Here is a 20619-nt window from a genome sequence, read left to right as displayed (position 1 = left end):
TTTCAGTTCCCTTCCATCGTTGAACTTGAAGGCTTGAAGCGCAGCCTCCCTCAGCCAGATAGCACCGAGCCCTCCTCTATCTGTGTTTTCAGCCACCGGCTTGAAGTGTTTTTCTCTATGCTTGTCGGGGTTTTTTATTAGCCTCCCAACTTCCGTTGGGGTCAATTTTCTGGTATTCTCATATGGCTGCTGTGTTCGTCTATTCACCTCTGCTACTGTGCAGGTTCTTTATAATTTGGTTTAATTATTCATTGTTCTGTCTTTTGGAACAGATTCAGTGCTTCTGTGACTTATGTATGCTAGATTGACTTGTAATTGTAATCGTAATTGATATTTTTGTATTGATTGGGTGCAGGCTTCGGACTGTGTAGACTCTGTAGAGGATGCAATTGATTTTTTCTGCAGTCTGCACATTTCTGTTTCAAAACCCATTTACCAGTAAGTGAAACTTCACACTTTGAACCATTTTTTCCCACCATTTGTGCAATAATTTCGAGCTTCATTTCCATGTCAACAGAGAGTTTTTGATTCAATTCTTAGCTAGAGAGAGAGACACACAGAGCTAATAGTTCATGGCCAGAGCTCCGTCGTCAATCCTAATCTTCCTCCGCCACAACCACCGTGCCTGGCAAAACCCAAATACCCAAATCAGATACCTCACAACCGAAACCAAAGATTCTGACTTTACAGAAATTTCTCAACAGATTTGTAAGATTATTAGAACAAAACCCAGATGGGAGCAGACTCTGCCATCCCATTACCCTTCTTTTAATTTCACTGACCCCCAATTTTTCACCGAGCTTTTGAAGCACCAAACGAATGTGTTTTTCTCGCTTCGGTTTTTCTTCTGGTTGAGCTCTCAGAATGGGTTTTCGCCCAACCCCGTTTCATGTAATGCGCTTTTCACTGCGCTCGTGGAGGCTAAGGCCTGCAATGCTGCAAAATTGCTTCTTGGACATACCGGTTTTAGCCCTGAACCTGCTTCATTAGAAAGTTATATTGGGTGTCTTTGCGAGGGTGGATATGTTCAGGAGGCGGTTGATGTGTTTTATAGGTTGAAAGGGGCTGGAGTGTGCCTGTCTATAATGACTTGGAATGCGGCTTTGTCAGGTTGCCTTAAAGTGGGGAGGACTGATATTATTTGGATATTGTATCAAGAAATGATAGAATGTGGTGTTGTAGCTGATGTTGAGACTGTTGGGTATCTCATTGAAGCATTTTGTGTTGATAACAATGTTTCGAAAGGATATGAGCTTCTTCGGCAGGTTTTGGTAGATGGACTAGTCCCTGGAAATGCTGCTTTCAATAAATTGATTTCTGGGTTTTGTAAGGAGAAGAATTATACTCGAGTGTCTGAACTCCTCCACATCATGATTTCAAAGAACCGTGACCCAGACAATCATACGTATCAGGAGGTAATCAATTGGCTGTGTAAGAAAGGAAAGGGGCGTGAGGGTTTACGGGTTTTCAATGATCTTAAGGATAGAGGCTATGCCCCAGATACTGTCATGTATACTACCATGATTCATGGTCTTTGCAAAATGGATTATGTTGGGGAAGCTAGGAAGCTGTGGTTTGAGATGATTGAGAAGGGATATCGTCCAAATGAGTACACATACAATACAATGATTCTGGGGTTCTGTAAGATTGGTAGTTTTGAAGAGGCGAAGATCTTATACAAGGAGATGTGTGATAGAGGTTATAAAGAAACCACTGTCAGTTACAACGCAATGATGAGAGGACTATGTTTACATGGAAGGACCGATGAGGCATATGGATTATTCACTGAAATGCCCCATAAGGGTATTGTTCGTGATTTGATTACATACAACACTCTAATCCAAGGTTTCTGTAAGGAAGGCAAGATAGTAGAAAGTACGAACTTATTCCGAGAGCTCCTGACTCAAGGCTTACAACCATCAACTTACTCCTACACCCCACTTATTGAAAAGCTTTGTCAGGTTGGAGCTGTACAAGAAGCAAAAAGTTTGTGGAATGATATGAAGAATAGAGGTTTGGAACCAACTTTCGGCACTCAAAATTATATCATCATTGGATTGTGTGATCAAGGAGATGCTGCAGAGGGAATGGAATGGTTCTTAGACATGTTAAAGAGTAAGCTTAAACCAAAGCGGAAAACTTTTGGGAAACTAGTTGAATGTCTTTCACAAAGAGACAGGTTGGATGATTCTTTACTTGTTTTAGACTTTATGTTTAGGGCGGGTTATACACTGGAAGAACACATATGTTATTCTCTGGTCAATAAGCTTGGCGGGGAGAACAACCATTTCGTTGAAACATGTCTAGGGGAGATCTTAGAAGAAAAGTGATGTTCCAAGTCATCTTGATAGTTCCTTGCAACTTCTGTAAGTTACTTCTTTTTTACTAGAAACTTCTGTAGGTGGATTTGTGGCTTTTTTTCAATTGTTTTACGGCTGATGATTATTTTGCAGCTTGTTTTGTATGTTTGTTTATGACAGAAAAGCTCGAATGAAAGTTCGAGTTAATGGATACTGGGGATTCCCAAACAGCAGATTAGGGATGAATTGGGGAAAGGGTACGACATTGTTTTGAAAGTTGACATCCAGGGTGCTCAGACTCTGAGGAAGATTCTTGGGAATTCGGCCGTTTTCATAAATTTGATGGCGGAGAGTGAGGCCAAGCTTGTGGAGAGGCTGATTGAGCGGAAAACTAGGAGGAAATTATTGATTGGGAGCTAATATTATATAAAAAAGACAGATGCGGATAGGGTTTCTTCCTATTTAATTTTATTTTTAATTAATTTCCTTCAGATTTTATGGCTTTTCATTTTATTGGCACGCTCATAGGATTTCTTCCTATTTAATTTTATTTTTAATTCATTTCAGATTTTATGGCTTTTCATTTTATTTTTTCGTTAATGTTAGTTAAAATCCACATAAGCATCCATATCATTTAATGAATAATAAGAGCCCTTGGATGTCATGTGATCGATCTAAAGGCTTAAAAAGAGTAAAAATATTTGTCAAAATGTTTGTCCCTTTATCCTATCCTTATATATATAATCAAAATATTCGGAAACCAAAGCGTCACTGAAATGTATGGACGGCCCTTTCATATTCTCCCATACATATTTATCAACCTTGGAAAACCATCCGTCCAACAGTACTTCAACTGCCACGAATCTCAGCTATATAAATCCAACCCCTTGTGCCCGTCTGTCTAAAGATAATACAGCTTAACTTATTGGTTTTGATTATCTCGCATGCATATACGTATACCGAAGATATGGCAGAAAAGATGAAGAACAAAACGTTCTGACGAGAACGGTGAAGCTGAAGTTGAAGAAAGCACTGTAGAAAGATGTGGCCTCTCTTGGAGAAACTGAACCTTGGTCCCAGGAAGAAGCTTTTTGTTCTTAGTCTTGGAGGACTGCTTTGCCATAGGGTACACTGCGATGAAGCATCCAAGATACCCAAATATCGCCATCTAGATGCCGCCTATGAAAGCTTTATGGGTATCCCTTAGCTAAATCATTTGTCTTCTTACATGTTTATGTAAAGGGTTTCTTTTAACAAAACTTAGCTTTGATCGGTCTGTAATAATCTTACTGTGTGCTTACACTACTAGTGTACAAGGGGCCTTGCTGTGAGGGTTTCATGAAATTTTGCCTGGAAAGGTTTGAGGTGGGCATATGGTCTTCTGCAAGGGAGTAAGCAAGCAACACATGTCAATCCCACTTTTACCATTTCTATATATGTTGTCAATCATTTTTGTTTTATCCTAATTGAGCTGCTTTCCTAGTTTGGGTTATTATTTGTTTATTTTACTGTATATTGTTACTAAAATAAAGAAAATAAGATTGTTTATAGGACAGGAGATTGCATATTAGGGGGTGTAGTCAAACTAAGATTTTAAAGGATTTTAAAAGTGATACATTTGATAGGATTTAAAAGGATTAAAGATTTCTACAAAATTCATATGGATTTTTAAATCCTTTAAAATCTTTTAATTGACTACACTAGGATTTTAAAGTCTTTTAAAATCCTCTCAAATCCGAGTTTGACTACACCCCCTTAGTGTTTCATTGCATGCATTAAGTTAACGCACCAATGTATCTGATTTTTTAAGTGATTGACATAGATGGTACTTGGAGAACGCCCTGAATTGTGTGACGTGAGGATTGTGCAGCAAGTTGGTATTTGCTTGGGTAAGTAACCAACTATATGAATGCTGCTATGCCCACCTATCTGTCCTACCTTTCGACCCGCTTACTAGCTAAAAGTTGTATACATGTTGGTAATGTTTTTCCTTTTTGTTAGGATCAAGTTGAATGTACTGATTCAGGTTTCAAGGCCTTGGAGAAGAAAGACAAGCCAATCTTTAGAAGATATGGGAAAACAAGGGTTCGAGAGCCAGCCTTCCATCCCGGATTGCCCAATATTCTTCATCCAACACCCTCTTGATAGATGACCATCCTTACAAGGCTCTGCTAAACACTGTAAGTAACACACATTTTTCTTGTCAATAAACTATTAATTCTAATGTTTCTTAGAATCATAAATCTGAGATTGCAGAAATGCACTCTTTCTCTTCGTTATTAGGTGACCAATAAATGTATGTTCACTCAGCCTCATATTTCATATCAAAAGTAGACAATAAATAAATGCGCTTAGCGTTTTATTCTTGACCTTTGATATTAAATCGAAGTGTTAGTGCACCATGAAACGGGTGATGAGATTGTTGTTTTCTGTCTAATTTTGTATTGTTTTTCGTCTGCAGCCTAACACAGCAATCTTTTGTACTGATTACAAGGTTGACCAAGTTAACGACATGGCTTTGGGTGATGAGTCAGATTTGATCACTGTTTTTGCTTTGTTGTTACAGAATGTACTCAGTTACTCAGATGTTTACTTTGTGATTGGGTCCCAAGGGTGAGTTGAGGCTTTACTTAGATGGACCCGCGGATGCAGACGATGTTACTTCGTATGTGAAAGAGCATCCTTTTTGTAAAATCGTACTACAAATATTTTGCAGAAGATTAATTTCTTCTATTGCTTCTTAGAGTCTTTATACAAAGAGAGATCTAACCAAATAGGTAACCTATCCTACATTCTAGGTTTTACAGATATTCACAAATCAATTATAAACAATTTACAAAATAGTTTCCTAAAACTAAGCCAAGATATCAGGGATGATATCATTGACTTCTCAACACTCCCCCTCAAGTTGGAGAGTGGATATTGAGAACTCCCAACTTGTGAATGATCTTTGAGAAAGTATCCTTTCCTAATGGCTTCGTGAGTACATCTGCAAGTTGATTGGAGGAAGGAACAAATCTCGTGACAACTGAACCATCTTGTATCTTGTCCCGGATGAAGTGACAGTCCATTTCTATATGCCTGGTTCGCTCATGAAAAACTGGGTTAGCAGCAATGTGAAGAGCTGCTTTATTGTCACAATGGAGCAGAGCCGGTCTTTGATGTGGTATACCTAGGTCCTTCAGTAAACATCGTAGCCATGATAATTCACAACAAGCTCCAGCCATGGCTCGATACTCGGCCTCTGCTGATGACAAAGACACAGTCTTTTGTCTCTTTGACTTCCAAGAAACCAATGAAGCGCCCAAAAAAATACAATACCCCGTAGTTGATCTTCGTGTTGTTGGGCAACCTGCCCAGTCCGAGTCACAATATGCATTTAAGACTAAATCATTTTCCGTAGAGAAGAACAAACCTTGTCCAGGTGTATTTTTGATATATTTCAAAATCCGAAGAGCTGCTTCCATGTGTGGTGTGCGAGGCTCATGCATAAACCTACTCAACACATGCACGGAATAGGTTATATCCGGCCTAGTGATTGTTAGGTATATCAGACGCCCCACTAATCTTCTATATTTTGCCGGGTCTTTGAGGATTGCACCATTGTCTGATAATTTAAGATTCTGTTCCATGGGAAAGTCGACGGGGCGAGCTCCCAAAAGACCTCCATCTTTCAATATTTCTAAAGCATATTTCCGTTGGGAAATAAAGATCCCTTTCTTAGAACGTGATACTTCAATCCCAAGAAAGTACTTCAAATCACCAAGATCCTTGATTTTAAAACGACCATTAAGGAATTGTTTAAGGGCATCAATAGTACTCGAATCATTTCCCGTAATCAAAATGTCATCAACATAAATCAAGAGAGCTGTAAAGGACTTGCCTTGTTTCCGAGTAAATAAAGAGTAGTCGGACTTGGATTGTACATAACCAGCGGATTGAATGGCCTCAGAAAACTTCGCAAACCATTGACGAGAGGCTTGTTTCAACCCATATAAAGACTTACTAAGGCGACAAACCAAGTTCTCCCCCTGTCGCCGAAGACCGGGAGGAAGAGTCATATAAATTTCTTCATGAAGGTCACCATGAAGAAAAGCGTTGTGAACGTCTAACTGATGAAGAGACCACTGCCGAGAAGCAGCAAGAGCCAACAAACAGCGAACAGTGACCATTTTGGTAGTGGGAGAAAACGTGTCATGGAAATCAACACCCTCAAGCTGGGTATAGCCCTTGGCAACTAAACGTGCCTTATAACGCTCAATGGAGCCATCAGAACGATGCTTAATCTTGTAAACCCAACGACAACCAATGGGAGTTTTGCCACGGGGAAGGGGAGTAAGAGACCAAGTGCAGTTGGCTTCCAATGCCGCTAATTCGGAAGCCATGGCAGCTTGCCAATGAGGAAAACGAGCTGCATCCTCATAACTCCGAGGTTCAACCTGTTGAGTAATATGTGCAAGGAAAGATTGTTGTGTGGGTGAGAAACGATGGTAAGTAAGGTAATTAGCGAGTGGATACCGTGTACCTGGAGTGCGACCAGACGACGAAGACGATGGAGGATGGGGTTGGTTAAGCTTGAGAGTAGGACAATCATAATCTCGTAACTTGGGTGGCGGAGAAGAATGGCGGCTGGAACGACGGAGCACCGGGGCCGGAGCAGGTGCAGGCTCAGACACGGACAGCGTGAGGTCAGGAACAGCAGATGCAGGTAGCGGTGCAGGAGAAGGAGGCGCGGGAGACTCGGCATCAGCGAAAGAGGTCGGCTCAACAGAGAGTATAGGGTCAGAGGGGTGGATGACCGAGGGTAACACGGGGTCAGGTGAAGGAGGTTCAAGAAGTGGGTTGGAGAAAGACGCAGGTTGAGGGGAAGATGAAGAAGGGAATGTGTGAAAAGGAAAAATATTTTCATGGAAGACAACATCACGACTGGTAAAAATGTGGCGAGTGGTGAGGTTATATAACTTGTAGGCTTTCTGACCAATGGGATATCCCAAAAAAATACATTTGTGGGCACGAGGAGAAAACTTGTGAGTGACATTGACATCAGTGGCATAAGCGAGGCAACCAAAGACCCTAAGGTGGGAAAAGGTAGGAGGTTTAGAATACAAACGTTCAAACGGTGTTTGCTTGGAAAGAATGGGTGTAGGAAGACGGTTAATGAGATGAATGGCTGTGAGCACACATTCACCCCAAAAATGGAGGGGAAGATTAGCTTGAAAACGCAAGGCATGAGCAGTTTCAAGTATATGACGATGCTTGCGTTCGACGACCCCATTTTGTTGAGGCGTATAAACGCAAGAGTGTTGGTAAATCACTCCATGATCTTTAAAGAAATCACGAAGGGAAAAAAATTCCCCACCATTGTCAACACGGATATTACGAATAGAAGTATTAAATTGGGTTTTAACAAAAGAAAAAAAATCCTTGAGAAGAGATTGTGTGTCATGTTTGTGTTGCATAAGAAAAATCCATGTAAAGCGAGAATAATCGTCGACGATGGTTAAAAAATATTTGGCTCGAGAAGTAGACGCAACTTTAAAAGGTCCCCAGATGTCACAATGAATCAAAACAAAAGGTTGATTAGATGAAATTGAACTAACAGTAAAAGGTAATCGATGTTGCTTGGCTAAAGGGCAAACATCACAAGCATTATTAGATGCAAAAGGGAAATGTAACAACTGTTTGGACATGAAATCTAGACGAGAGGATGACAAGTGACCCAAATGCCGATGCCAGAGCTCCGTTGGTGAAAGCACAAGGTTGCAGATCTGTCGAGGAAACTTAGACTGATCAGGAGCCAAGGCCACCAAGTAGTATAGCCCGCCTCTTTGCTTACCCAAACCAATCACCGTCCTCGTCGTTAGGTCCTGCACAATACACCAGGAAGGAAAAAATGTTACTGAACAATGTAAGCCACTCGTAATACGACTTACTGACATCAAATCTACTTTAAAAGTAGGCACACACAACACGTCTTGCAATTTAAAAGTAGAACTCAGAGGGACATGGCCAAATGGAAAGTATGCGGGCTTGCTCTCCACTGGGTAACAAAACAGGAGACATATTCTTATTTTTAACACCATCAGTAAGCAATTCTGGTGAGGAAGTGATATGATCCGTTGCACCACTATCGATTATCCATCGATGAAGATGCAAGGGAGAGTTCGACAAACCTGTCTTAGCGACATTCGCCTGTGGCTGTTCCTCACGGCTCTGACCATTCATGATTTGTAGAATCTGTTGAAACTGGGCATCAGAAAGTCCAGACATGACGGACTGCAACTCCTCTTTGGTGGCTGCATTTTCCGAGACATGATTCGCCGAGGAAGATCCCCGATCTTTTTTTTGTCGCTGGTTTCCTTTCTGTGGTTTAACTTTATGCAAACGGTGTCCTGGTGGATATCCATGAAGCTGATAACAGGTATCAATGGTATGGTAGTCTTGATCGCAATGAGTGCAATGCAAAGGTTTGCGATTAGAAGACTTCGAACTAGGTTGACGTACTGCCATAGCTGCTACGTCTGTAGTAACTCGAGAAGAAGCAAGGCTTCGTTGCTTCTCCTCCTGGGAAATAGATGCATAGGCTTGACGAACCGTAGGTAAAAGATTCATCAACAGGAGCTGTCCTCGAACAGCACTATAGGAGTCATTGAGTCCCATAAGAAATTGCATCAACTTGTTCCTCTCATTCTGTGCTCCACAGGTGCAAGAAACAAATTCACTGTAGGACGATAATTCATCCCACAAACTTTTCATCTTCGTGTAATACGCGGCAATGGAAAGTTGATCTTGTGTAAGTGAAGCAATGTCCCGTTGTATTTGGAAAATTCGGGGAGCATTACTTTGACAATATCGCTCACGCAGTTCCTCCCAAATCGCATGAGCATCAGCCATATATAGGATACTATCAGCAATATCCGAGTCAATAGAATTAATAATCCACGCAACGATCATGTCGTTGCATCTCTGCCACGAAGCGTGATCGTCCGGCTTGGTCTTGACAGAAGGTTGCAGGACAGTGCCATCAACAAAGCCAAGTTTATTTTTGGCACTCAGCGAGATCTTCATAGCACGAGACCAGGTTGAATAGTTATCCCCATTCAAGGGTTTCGAAACCAGCACCATGGCTGGATGGTCAGAATGATGAATAAAAAGAGGATTGGAAGCATCAGCCTTAGCATTGAATTTGCTTCCAGAACTTGCGTCGGTAGCCATGGAGGTCGACAGAAAAGGCTATGTGAAAATAGCAAAGAACAAAGGGCAGCGGAAGGAACTAGGGTTTCAGCCTAGCTCTCGATACCATGTAAAATCGTACTACAAATATTTTGCAGAAGATTAATTTCTTCTATTGCTTCTTAGAGTCTTTATACAAAGAGAGATCTAACCAAATAGGTAACCTATCCTACATTCTAGGTTTTACAGATATTCACAAATCAATTATAAACAATTTACAAAATAGTTTCCTAAAACTAAGCCAAGATATCAGGGATGATATCATTGACTTCTCAACACTTTTGGCCAACCTGCAATTACAACTGAACATTCTGATTGGGGTTTCTATTCCAAGATTATAAACCATTTTCAGAAGGATTGAGATATTGCAAAAATTGCTCCCATTGTTATGAAGAAGCTCGAGTGGTTTGAATGTTCGATTTTATTGTGAGTGCTATGTTTTTCTTTTTATTTCCCCTTCCTGTGTTTGAACAGATCTTTGGCCGTTTCAGCAGCTGTATGCCTTTGATTTTGGGAGTTGTATGAGTATAGCATTCTACTTTAGATTTGATGCATGCATGCATGCCAGTTTGTTTTGTTCCCGTTTGGTGGCTTGGACTCAACAAGATCGGAATTCAGTTTGAGGTAAGGCCATTTGGGATTGCTGTGCTTTTTTAATAAATTGCTTATGATAATTAGCTGCAAAATAAAGTAGTTGAGTGTTTAATAAACTGTATTTTTAAAAGTGTTTTGAGTATGAAAAACAATGTAAAAGCAGCGTTTAGAAGTATAAGTAATGTCATTTTTTAAAATAATAAGCTTATTACAGAAATTAAAAATATTCTAAAGGCTCAACTTTGTTTTTTTTTATTAAAGCAGCTTTAAAAATAACCTACAAGTTATTTAGAAGCTGTTGTCTAAAGGTCATTACTTTTAAAATAAGTTTATTTTTACCAAATTTTTTTTTACTGTTTAACTTTAAAGTGAAGCAATTTTTTGTCAAAAAAAAAAAAAAGAAAAGAAAAAAACAACAACAATACTAAACTGGCCTTACTCTTAGTCTAACCCCACTAAATAAGACTTGTACGATACAATACGTTGAACTGTTATCCAATTTCTTCAAACAGTAATTTAATTTAATTGAAATCCGAATTACTAGAATTGAACTGAATTGATAACCATTATCTCAGCATGTTAAGCTAAAATAGATGCTGCAAATGTTTCTGTTTTCCTACAATCTGAAGCTGAAACTATCCACTACTGTCACTAAAATCTCCATCTTACAACAGTAAAGATGAAAAAATGATTAGTTTGATGTACGTCCTGCTGTGTCTTCCCATCTGCGGTGAAGCTTCATCACTCTGCAGCATACATATAATAGGTACCTTATTCTAAGCACCGGTTACAGATACACCAGGAACAGATGCGCCATTTCAGCTCGCATTAGTGGACATAACATTGGTGTTGTGCATTTGAATCATGCTTTCATCTGCATCTCCTCCATGGCTCTGTGCCGGTGAAGGGGATGTCGAGTTCAGTCTGGTTTCAGTTTTAGGCTGTGCTTGAGATATCGCTGTTGCTGCTGTGACTGTATTTGGAGCAGATGAGATTGGGGAACCTATTGTATGCTCACGATAATGCTTCCTGATCTTATGAGCCTTGTATCCATTTGGCATGAAGCTTCCAACCACAATCTAACCACAAACAACACAACTTTGTCAAAACCTTTTCCAACCACAATCTGACCTATTTTCCATTTGGCATCAAGCTTCCTGATCTTATGCATCTGGTATCCATTTGATATTATTTTAGTTAAAATGCATGATCCCTTGTGCTTATCCCAAGCCAATCGTGTGTTGCCATGGCGGAAAATTAAAACGTATGTCAGCGCGCGATTGACTTGGAATACCGCTACCCTGAGGGTACTCAGGGTAGTTTGGTATTATGGTCAGAAAATGAAAAGGACATGTTTCGCAATTCAAATAGAAAGGAATTTACTTGGATAGGCCTGGCAGCTGTTAGCACACCAGCAATGCCACCACATATAACGCGACCGTCGGGGCCTGCCAAGGAGACACTCAAGCCGCCAGTTCTACCTTTTACACCACCAGTCTCAGTGACTGTAAATGACCCAGATAAAGACAATAACTCAAAGCGGCCCTGCAAGAAAGTTGAATGTTTTTAGAGGATGCTAAACAAATCAAACACCCTAATGACATACATTTTAAAGACAACAGTTGCAGAAAAAACAGCATCAAATAGCAGAAAGCAGCAAAACTGTAGTTAAAAATTCCTAAGACATATTACTTGTAAGCAATTCCAACCAAAAAAGAAAAGGGGCCAAGTGATGTTGACAGAAGGAGATGTGAGATTATACCTCATAGGTGAGAATGCCGCCAGAAGAACCCGGTTGGCGAATGGTGACGTTAGAAACAGCTCCATTTGCAGAGAGAACGCAAACGCCTCGACCCTTCTGAGAAATTGAAAATATTTTGCTTGCAACATCCTGCATTCCCACAATTTTTATGTACCCTTTTGTCAGTTTTTTCATGCAACCCACAAGATCTAAACCGCGGAAAATCCCAGAGAGTATAGGATACTCGGGAACACGAAGGAATTTTTGCAGTTAAGGATGAGTGAATAGAGGAAATTTTACCTCCCAAGTGCTAACATTAACCGCACGTGGTGTGAAGTCCCCACCAGCTGTGTTTGCAAACAACTCTCCTGCCAAAATAAGTGAGACTGATTTTCCTAGTATCCAAATGAACTATTTAGCCAGAAAGGGTCTGTTTGGTTGGTGAGAAAATACAAGAAAACAAAAGATAATTTAACAAGAATAGACGAAGGTTCCTTTTTCTTCTTCTATTAGGTAGATAAGTTGAGCTTTATACATCAGAAACAACATCAACAACAAAGCCTTTTCCCACTAAATGGTATCAACTATATGAATTCTAGAATACCACTGTCTCATGTCTTCCATTATACATCAGAAAATGTAGAAAAAAGAAAAAAAAAAAACAAAACAAAACACAAATGAGTATCAACCAAACCAAGCACCAACCACATTATCCTAATCCCACTCAAATTTTCTTTCCTTTTTACAGCATTTTCTCGGTAACCAAACAAACAAACACAGAGAACCAAAAAAGATAAAATAATAAAAAATAAAAAAATAGCTTCAAACTTTGTAGTACTGCTAGTCCTTCCTATTGATAACTTACCCACAGAAGCAAAAATCTGCCAGTGGCCGGATCCAGAAGGCCTCCCCCTTCCTTTTCTGGAAGAAGATGAAAACTCAGAGGACGGAGGGGATGAAAGATAAAACCCGGGCGGCGGCGGTGGGGCAGCGCCACCCTTAGTTTTGTCATTACTACTATTGTACCCCGGCCTCAAATTTCCCTCTGCATCATACTTTCTGGGCCTCCCTCTCTTCTTCTTCCCAGAGAAATGACCACTCCCAACACTCGCTGCTGCTGCAATATCTGTCACTTGGGTTGTTTCCAAAACAGGTATGCCGCGGCCACCATGGACATACCCACCGTCTGAGTCACTGGGGGTGACTCGGAAAAAGCGCTTTACTTTTCCTCCATAACGAGAAACAGAGGAGGAAACAGAGAATCTGATGAAATGGCGGCAGAAGTAGAAGGTGGTGATGTGAAAGAGAGTTTATACAAACGTTCTTCCCTCCATTAATGGAGGAGAAAAAGACTGAAAACTGCTACTTTCAGATTTTCTTGTCTGGACTTCCAATGTCTCTCCCATCCAACAAAATTACCATCAGCTCTGTTTATCGAGTTGAGAGTGTGATTACGGTTTTATCCTTATTTTTTTTAATAAAAGATATTATTTACACTAAATATGATGATTGATGAGTAATTTTAAGACTGTTTATAATTTCCTTTCTTCTTTTTGTTTTCGGTTATTTTAAATTTTCTTTTCTTTTCTTATTTTCATGTTATTAATTTTTATGCATATCAAAATAAAATTTTGAGTGAAAATATTCGTGATTTGACTCATCTGATAAGGTATAAAATCTTCCTTGTTTAATGAAATACGACCTTACAATTACCATATTATTGTAATTTTCAACTTTGAAGTTTTAGTTTTCTATTTTATTCTGAAAATAAATTTAAAAGAATAAATTTCAGAGCATATGATGCTTTAACACATTGACATAAAGTAATATTGTTTATGCGTTTAGGTGAGTTCTATCCTCCCTTCTCCTAATATTTAACAATTTAACTCACTAATAATGTCATTTGTAAAAATAAAAATAAATAATTTTGAGAAACTAAAGAAAATTTCAACAAAAATAAGCAAACCCTTTTTTTTTATGGCAAGATCCCATAAAAAGGATAAAACATTGCTTTCATTTCAAGTTATTTTTTATAAGGTATTAACCAATTTATCCCTAAACTTGTAAGGAGATATTAATTTACACCCTGAACTTTAATTAATTACCCTCTAGGACTTGTAAAATTAGTCAATTAGATTTTCCAACTTTCCATCCAATTACTCTGCCACGCGATGTCTACGTGAACAATTTTTAGGCTAAAATCCATTGAAACCCAACCCTGCTTGTTTTCTTACTCTGCATTCTCATCTTCTTTCTCCATAGCGACTCTTCCAATCATCCAACAATGGTTGTTGCGAGGCTCGACAAAGATGAAGAAGAAGACATAGAAGAAGGAGCCGATAGAAGATATGTTTAGGATTATTGGAAGAAGAAAGTCAACTAAGGTTAAGGCTTATACCCACTGTGCAATCTCATAGGCTTATATCCATTGTGCAATATGATAGCCTTTGTTCCTAGGGCATTGCTCCAGCGTTCCTTCAATCTATAGCTGGTTTCTAGGGTCATCTTTCTTGTATTATTATGATTATAATTAGCTGGTTACCTTTTGTCCTTATTCAAGGGATTGTAATTAGCTGACTAGGACTAGGCGTAAATCATGGGGACATAGGAGTATGTTCCTTTCTTCTTGTACATATATACTAATTAGTACTCTTGTACAAATTATGATTTGAATGAATATTGAAACTCTCAATTACAACATGGTATCAAAGCAGTTACCCTAACAGGCCTGTTTCTGTATACTTTTCTGATTGTTCTTTGAGCTGTTTTTCAACCCACAACTATGGATGAACAAAGCTCTATAAATCTTGAAGGAGAAAGTTCCCACATTTCTCCACCTTCATCTTTTTCTGATGTTGATGTCTACCCAAACCAACATCTTAGTTCAGTTCTTTTAAACGAGTTTAATTATCTTGCTTGGGAAAGGCTGTTACATTAGCTCTAGGGGGAAGATCTAAACTCGGCTATGTTAATGTGGCCATTCCAATGCTTGAGATCTCTTATTCAAGCTATGATGCTTGGTTGTGCAAGGACCAGCTAGTTATGTCTTGGCTGCTCAATTCAATGGAGCGAAAAATTGATGAGTTTTTCAGTTATGCTGAGTCATCCATGCATCTTTGGAAGAATCTCAAAGAAATGTATGGAAACCAGAACAACTCAACTTGTGTTTTCCAATTGAAGAGAGATATTTTTGGCTTGCAACAAGAAGGATGATAGGAGCATATTTATGCGACTTAGTTAGCTTGTTTTCTTGCATTTACATAGCTAATTTCTACTTATTAGAGTGTTTTAGACTATTTTCGTGTGTTTTCAGGTTCAAATGGCAAAGTTGGTAAGAAAGTGTAATTTGGAGCATTTTAGAGCAGTTTTGGGCTTTGAATGGATAGCACATGCATGAAGCAAGGTGGATGGACGTTCTTGAAGATCAAAAGAGGCTAGGAATGTGCTCAAGAGTTGAAGAAATTAAGTCAAGACTTGGAAGATAAGGAATCACCTAAGAAGACGAAAACATTATCCAAACTACCTTATCTTATCCAAACATTATCTAATCTTATCTTATCTTATTCTATCCTAATCTTATCCCACCTTAATTCCAATTGCAAGGAGGAATCTAAATGACATTAGGATACCTACAAATCAGGTTTCTAGAAGCCAAAACAATATCCCTAAATCTATGCCGCATCCACCCCTTCTAGAAGCCATGTTTCCTGCCGCAAGGACCATTCCATTTCATCCCTAGAATCTGAATGAGAAGTGTCTTTTTTCCTTGTTGATTTGGAGTCCTAATTCCCCTCATTCTTAGCCTTTGCCATGCCTTCCCTTCTCCCTATAAATACCTTATGCCGCAGCAATCATAAAGCACCCATCTCTCACCACAATTCACACCACACATCCATCATACACACAAATCTCTCTTGTGCCGCAACCTAGCAAGGAGAAAGGAGAGGAGACCCTTGGAGCTGTGCCTTGCCATTCAAGCTTGGATTGCTAGAACGTTCTTAGGTGTATTCTATCTTTTGCTTTCAATGTTTAATTTAAGTTATCTTTGTTTAAGTGCGAACATGAGGAACTAAACTCGTTTTAGCTAGAGATGGATTCAAAGCCATGGACATATGTTTGATATGAATTGATTTCCTCCAATTACTGTTTCGTAAAACATGCGATTTACTTATCTATTTGATTGATAACTTATTCTTGTATGTTGATTAAGGATGCATACTTAGTTTGCATACATGAATTTGATCCTAGAATATAAGGGAATTTCACCCAATAGTTATGAACTTATATTTATAAGTAGTGGAGGCTGCTAGTCACAATCGCGTTAAGTAAATCCATGGCAGGAGTATCATGCAGTTCATAGTTACGAATGTCATGTCAATGCTTATGGTTTTCATAGAACTTAATGATCTTTGCTATGTATCTCTATCATGCAGTTCATATAAGGAACTTGATAAGAATAATTTGATTGCGTAGCTGAGTCCAATTCAATGAAATTAGGAAAATTTGATGGTTAATTTGTGCAGTTTACAGTTAACTTGGGGCATTGTCATTCATGACTTATAGGAATAATAACTGGAAATCGATTTGTATGCATATGTGTCATGTGTGGAGATAAACCCTCTAGCTAGCCATTCACCCATTAAAACTCCCAATTTTGTCCAAAGTTGTATAGAGTTTTTAAATCTGTTTGCTTTTACTTTAAATTCATCAAAAACCACTTCCCCCTTTATATTTTGTGTCTTTTAGTTAGAATCTGTTTAAATTGGTTTCTTTTTAGTGTTTTGAGTCAACATAAGTTAGAATTCGTCCAAATCACCCTTTAGTCTTGTTTTAAGTCAATTTGTTTGTTTTGTGCTGTTTTGAGTCATTCTAGTTTGTTTTAAGTGATTAGAGTCTAGTTTAGTGTAATTGAGTCTAATTTGAGTAGATTAGCAGTCCTTCCTAATCTCCGGCCTAGAACGATCCCTACTTTCATATACTACAACCATATAAAAGAGGGTTTAATTTGTGTGCTAATTTATATCACATCAAAAGACAACCCATTGTGCAACATCTTGGAAAGCTAATAACCATGTGGAACGAATTGAATGTCTATCGTCCCCACACCATTGATGCTATGATGCTAATAAAGAAGGCTGAGGAAGACAAAATCTTCCAGCTTTTGGCAAGCCTCAGTTCTGAGTTCGAAGACTTTCGAAGTCACATTCTGATGAACCTTGATATGCCCTCATTCTCTAGTGTTTGTGCTACTATTCAGCGAGAGGAGGCGCGCAGAAAGGTAATGAACATGGCAGTCAAGCTAAGCATGCCAGAAGTTGATAGGAGCATATTTATGCTACTTAGTTATGTTGTTTCCTTGCATTTAGTTAGTTAATTACTATTTATTTTAGTCTTTTAAGCTATTTTCGTATGTTTTTAGGTCCTAATGGCAAAAGGAGCAAGAAAGTACATTTTGAAGCTATTTGGAGCAGTTTTGGGCATGGATTGGATAGCTTAACTATTACGCAAAATGGATGGACGAAATTGAAGTCAAGAGGGGCTAGGAAAGGCTACAAATCTGGAGGAAGAAGTTCAAATGCAAAGAAGATAAGGAAATAGCAAGAAATAAGGAACCTTATCCAACCTTATCTTATCCTATCCTAACCAACCTTATCCTTTCCTAACTATAACATTATCCTATCTTATCCTATCCAAATCAGGTTGTGCCTTAAATCTAGCTAATTGGAAGGGATTAGTTATACATTTAAACACCTAATTCATATTCTAGAAGCATAATCCCTTTGTATGCCGCATGTAGGCCATTCCTTGTAGGTTTAGGAGTTGTAATCCTTCCTCTGTACCTATGCCATGTGTTCTTGTCCCTTTAGGTTTAGGAATCTGCCCTAAATACTCTTTCTAGAACACCCTATCTTCCTCCTACATGTGTGCCGCACCTATCCTTCTAGAAGTCCCTAAAACCTTGCCATGTATCCCCTATTCCATTCCCTTTTGGTTTCTGCCAAGACTTAACCCTTTTCCCATTGGATTGTGCAATCCTTTTTCTTAAGAAATTGTGCATAAATTAGCCTATAAATACAACCCTATGCCACACCATTCAAATCATCCATTCACTCATTCATTCATTCATACTTTCATCCATCAAACACCATAATTCACACCACATCACCCTAGTGCCGTAAGCAAGGAAGGAAGGAGAAGAAAACTTGTGCAATCTGCCATCCAAGGGAGTGCCGTGCATGCCATTGGAGTGTGGAGTGTTTCTAGGTGTATTATATCCTTAGTTTTAGTTCAATGTTTATGTTAATTTGGTTTTCAATTATGATGAACATGTGGAACTAATTTCTTTTTAGTTAGAGGTGAATTCGAAGCCATGATTATATGTTTTATATGAATTGATTACGTCTAGTTATTGTTTCTTAAGGCATGAATGTGATTTGCTTATCTAAGTTATTAAAACTTGTTTATGTATGTAGGTTGGGGGTCGACACTTAATTTGCATGCATGAATTTGATGCTAGAGTATAAGGGAGTCTCCCGTAATAGTTATTCACTTATATTCACAAGTAGTGGAGGTTGCTAGTCACAATCGCATTAAGTAAATCCTTGGTATGAGTCTCATGCGTTTCATAGTGATAAATGCCTTGTCAATGCTTATGGTTTTCACAAAACTTAATGACTTTTGATATAAATCTTTATTATGCGTTTCATATAAAGGACTTGAAAAAGATAATTTGGTTGTAATGCGTATTCATTCAATTCAATGAAATAAGGAAAATCTGATGGTTAGTTGTGCGATGCAACTAACTTAGGGCGTTGTCATTCATAGTCTAAAGGAATAATAACTGGAAATTGGTTTGTATGCATATATCATGTGTGGAGAAGGACCCTCTAACTAGCCTTTCACCCATTTAATTCACCCAAATTCGTTTTTACAAAGTGTTTTATTCAAAGTTTTTGTTTTAAGTCTTAAATTCGTCAAAAACAATCCCCTTTTCATTTAGTCTTATTATTTGAGTTAAAATATGTTTTCTTTGAGTCTTTTGAGTCAAGTTAAGTCCTATTTTCGTCCAAATCACTTGTTAGGTCTAGAATTGAGTCTTTTTGATTGTTGGTTGCTGTTTTAAGTGTCTTAAGTTAATTTTGAGTCTATAGAGTCTAGTTTAGTGTTTTTGAGTCTTATTTGTATTGATTAGCATCCCTAGTTAATCCCCGGTCTAGAACGATCCTTACTTACATATCTACTACAATTGTCACAAATAGGGTTTAATTTGTGTGTCAAGTTAATTTTCACATCAAATTTTGGCGCCGTTGCTGGGGATTAGCAAACTTGCTAATCCCTTTTGTTTGTGTTGTGTCAAAGTGTCTAATTTGTGTCTTTGTGTCTTTTTGTTTAAGTTTGTTGTGCCTTTTAAATTGGTTGTTGATTTGTTTTTATTCTTTGTTTCAGGTACTAGTTTATGACTCGTCGTTCTCAACCTATTCGTGCAAACATATTGGATTTTGACGATGATTTTGAACAAACTTTGAGAAGAAAGAGGAAGCAACCAGAACCTAATCCACCTAGTTTAAGTTCAGATTCTGAATCTGAATTTAAAGAAGAAGAAAGCATGGCGGCGGACAATCGAACAATCAAAGAACTTTCGGCCTCGGGACTAGACAATGCCGTGCCTTTATGCATTCAATATTCTATGGTCGCCCAAGGCAAGACGGATGAGTTCGAATTGAAGTCTAGCTTGTTGCATCACATTCCCAAATACCATGGGCTGTCCATGGAAGATCCAAACAAGCATCTTAAAGAGTTTGAAGTGGTATGTTCAAGCATGACACCCATCAATGTCGATGGGAACATTTTGAAGATGAAGGCCTTTCCATTTTCTCTTTTGGAAAAGGCTAAAGATTGGCTATACGAATTGGCATCTGGAACTGTCACTTCTTGGGAAAGCATGAAGCGGGTATTCTTAGAGAAATTCTTCCCAACTTCAAGAGTGATTCTTTTGAGGAAGAAAATTAGTGGCATTCAACAAAATCAAGGGGAGTCTTTTCCAACGTATTAAGAACGTTTTAAGACTCTAGTTGCATCATGCCCTCAACACCAAATGAAGGAAGAGCTTCTAATTCAATATTTCTACGAAGGACTCCTTCCAATTGAGAGACAAATGCTAGATGCCTCGGCGGGAGGTTTTTTGGTTGACAAAACACCCGTGGCTGCCAAGGTTTTAATTGCAAATCGAGCCTTGAATGCACAACAATATGAAGGTGTTGGACAAAGAGACCCCCCACAGCAACAACAAGTGAATGCGGTAAGTGCAATTTCTAAAATTCAATCTCAATTAGCTAATCTCCCTTTGCTTGTGTCTCAGGTTGTTAAAGGATCCAAAGTGCAAGGAAGTACACTAAGTGTGTGTGGCATGTGCTCTATGCAAGGGCACCTCAATGATCAATGTCCTCAATTGATAGAGAATGGAGGATGGGAAAACACCAATGCCATAGTTTATCAAGGCCAAAATCCACAAAGGAATGATCCATACTCAAATACATACAATCCGGGATGGAGAGATCACCCAAATTTCAAGTGGAGGGAGCCTCAACAACCCCAAACTGAAGGCAATAGAGGAGGATTTCGACCACCCCCTGGGATATATCAAAAACCATTCCCACAATCTCAACCTACTCAACCAAATTTAAGTTTGTCAATGAATAATGATAATGTTCTTCAATTACTAACTACCTTGTCGCAGGGCTATCAAAATCA

General features: G+C 38.7%; 1 protein-coding gene and 1 pseudogene across 4 annotated transcripts; one reads left to right on the top strand and one right to left on the bottom strand.

The window, feature by feature from the left end:
- LOC137745197 (pentatricopeptide repeat-containing protein At5g18950) lies at positions 1-2885 on the top strand. Of its 4 annotated transcripts, none has more exons than XM_068485106.1 (3): positions 1-223; positions 356-2366; positions 2481-2885. In XM_068485106.1, exon 2 carries the CDS (start codon positions 573-575, stop codon positions 2328-2330), a length of 1758 nt encoding a protein of 585 aa, XP_068341207.1. In that variant the 5' UTR covers positions 1-223; positions 356-572; the 3' UTR covers positions 2331-2366; positions 2481-2885. The 4 variants fall into 4 exon arrangements, with proteins under 4 accessions (XP_068341207.1, XP_068341206.1, XP_068341209.1 ...); XM_068485105.1 differs by having other exon boundaries at positions 2454-2885; XM_068485108.1 differs by lacking the exon at positions 2481-2885 and having other exon boundaries at positions 356-438; positions 518-2406.
- Positions 2886-10903: 8018 nt separating this feature from the next.
- On the bottom strand, positions 10904-14128 carry LOC137744408 (AT-hook motif nuclear-localized protein 7-like; annotated as a pseudogene).
- Positions 14129-20619: the final 6491 nt, after the last annotated feature.

Source organism: Pyrus communis, chromosome 9 (genome assembly GCF_963583255.1).
Source record: "Pyrus communis chromosome 9, drPyrComm1.1, whole genome shotgun sequence".
Classification (NCBI taxonomy): domain Eukaryota; kingdom Viridiplantae; phylum Streptophyta; class Magnoliopsida; order Rosales; family Rosaceae; genus Pyrus; species Pyrus communis.
This window is presented reverse-complemented; position numbering and strand designations above follow the sequence as displayed.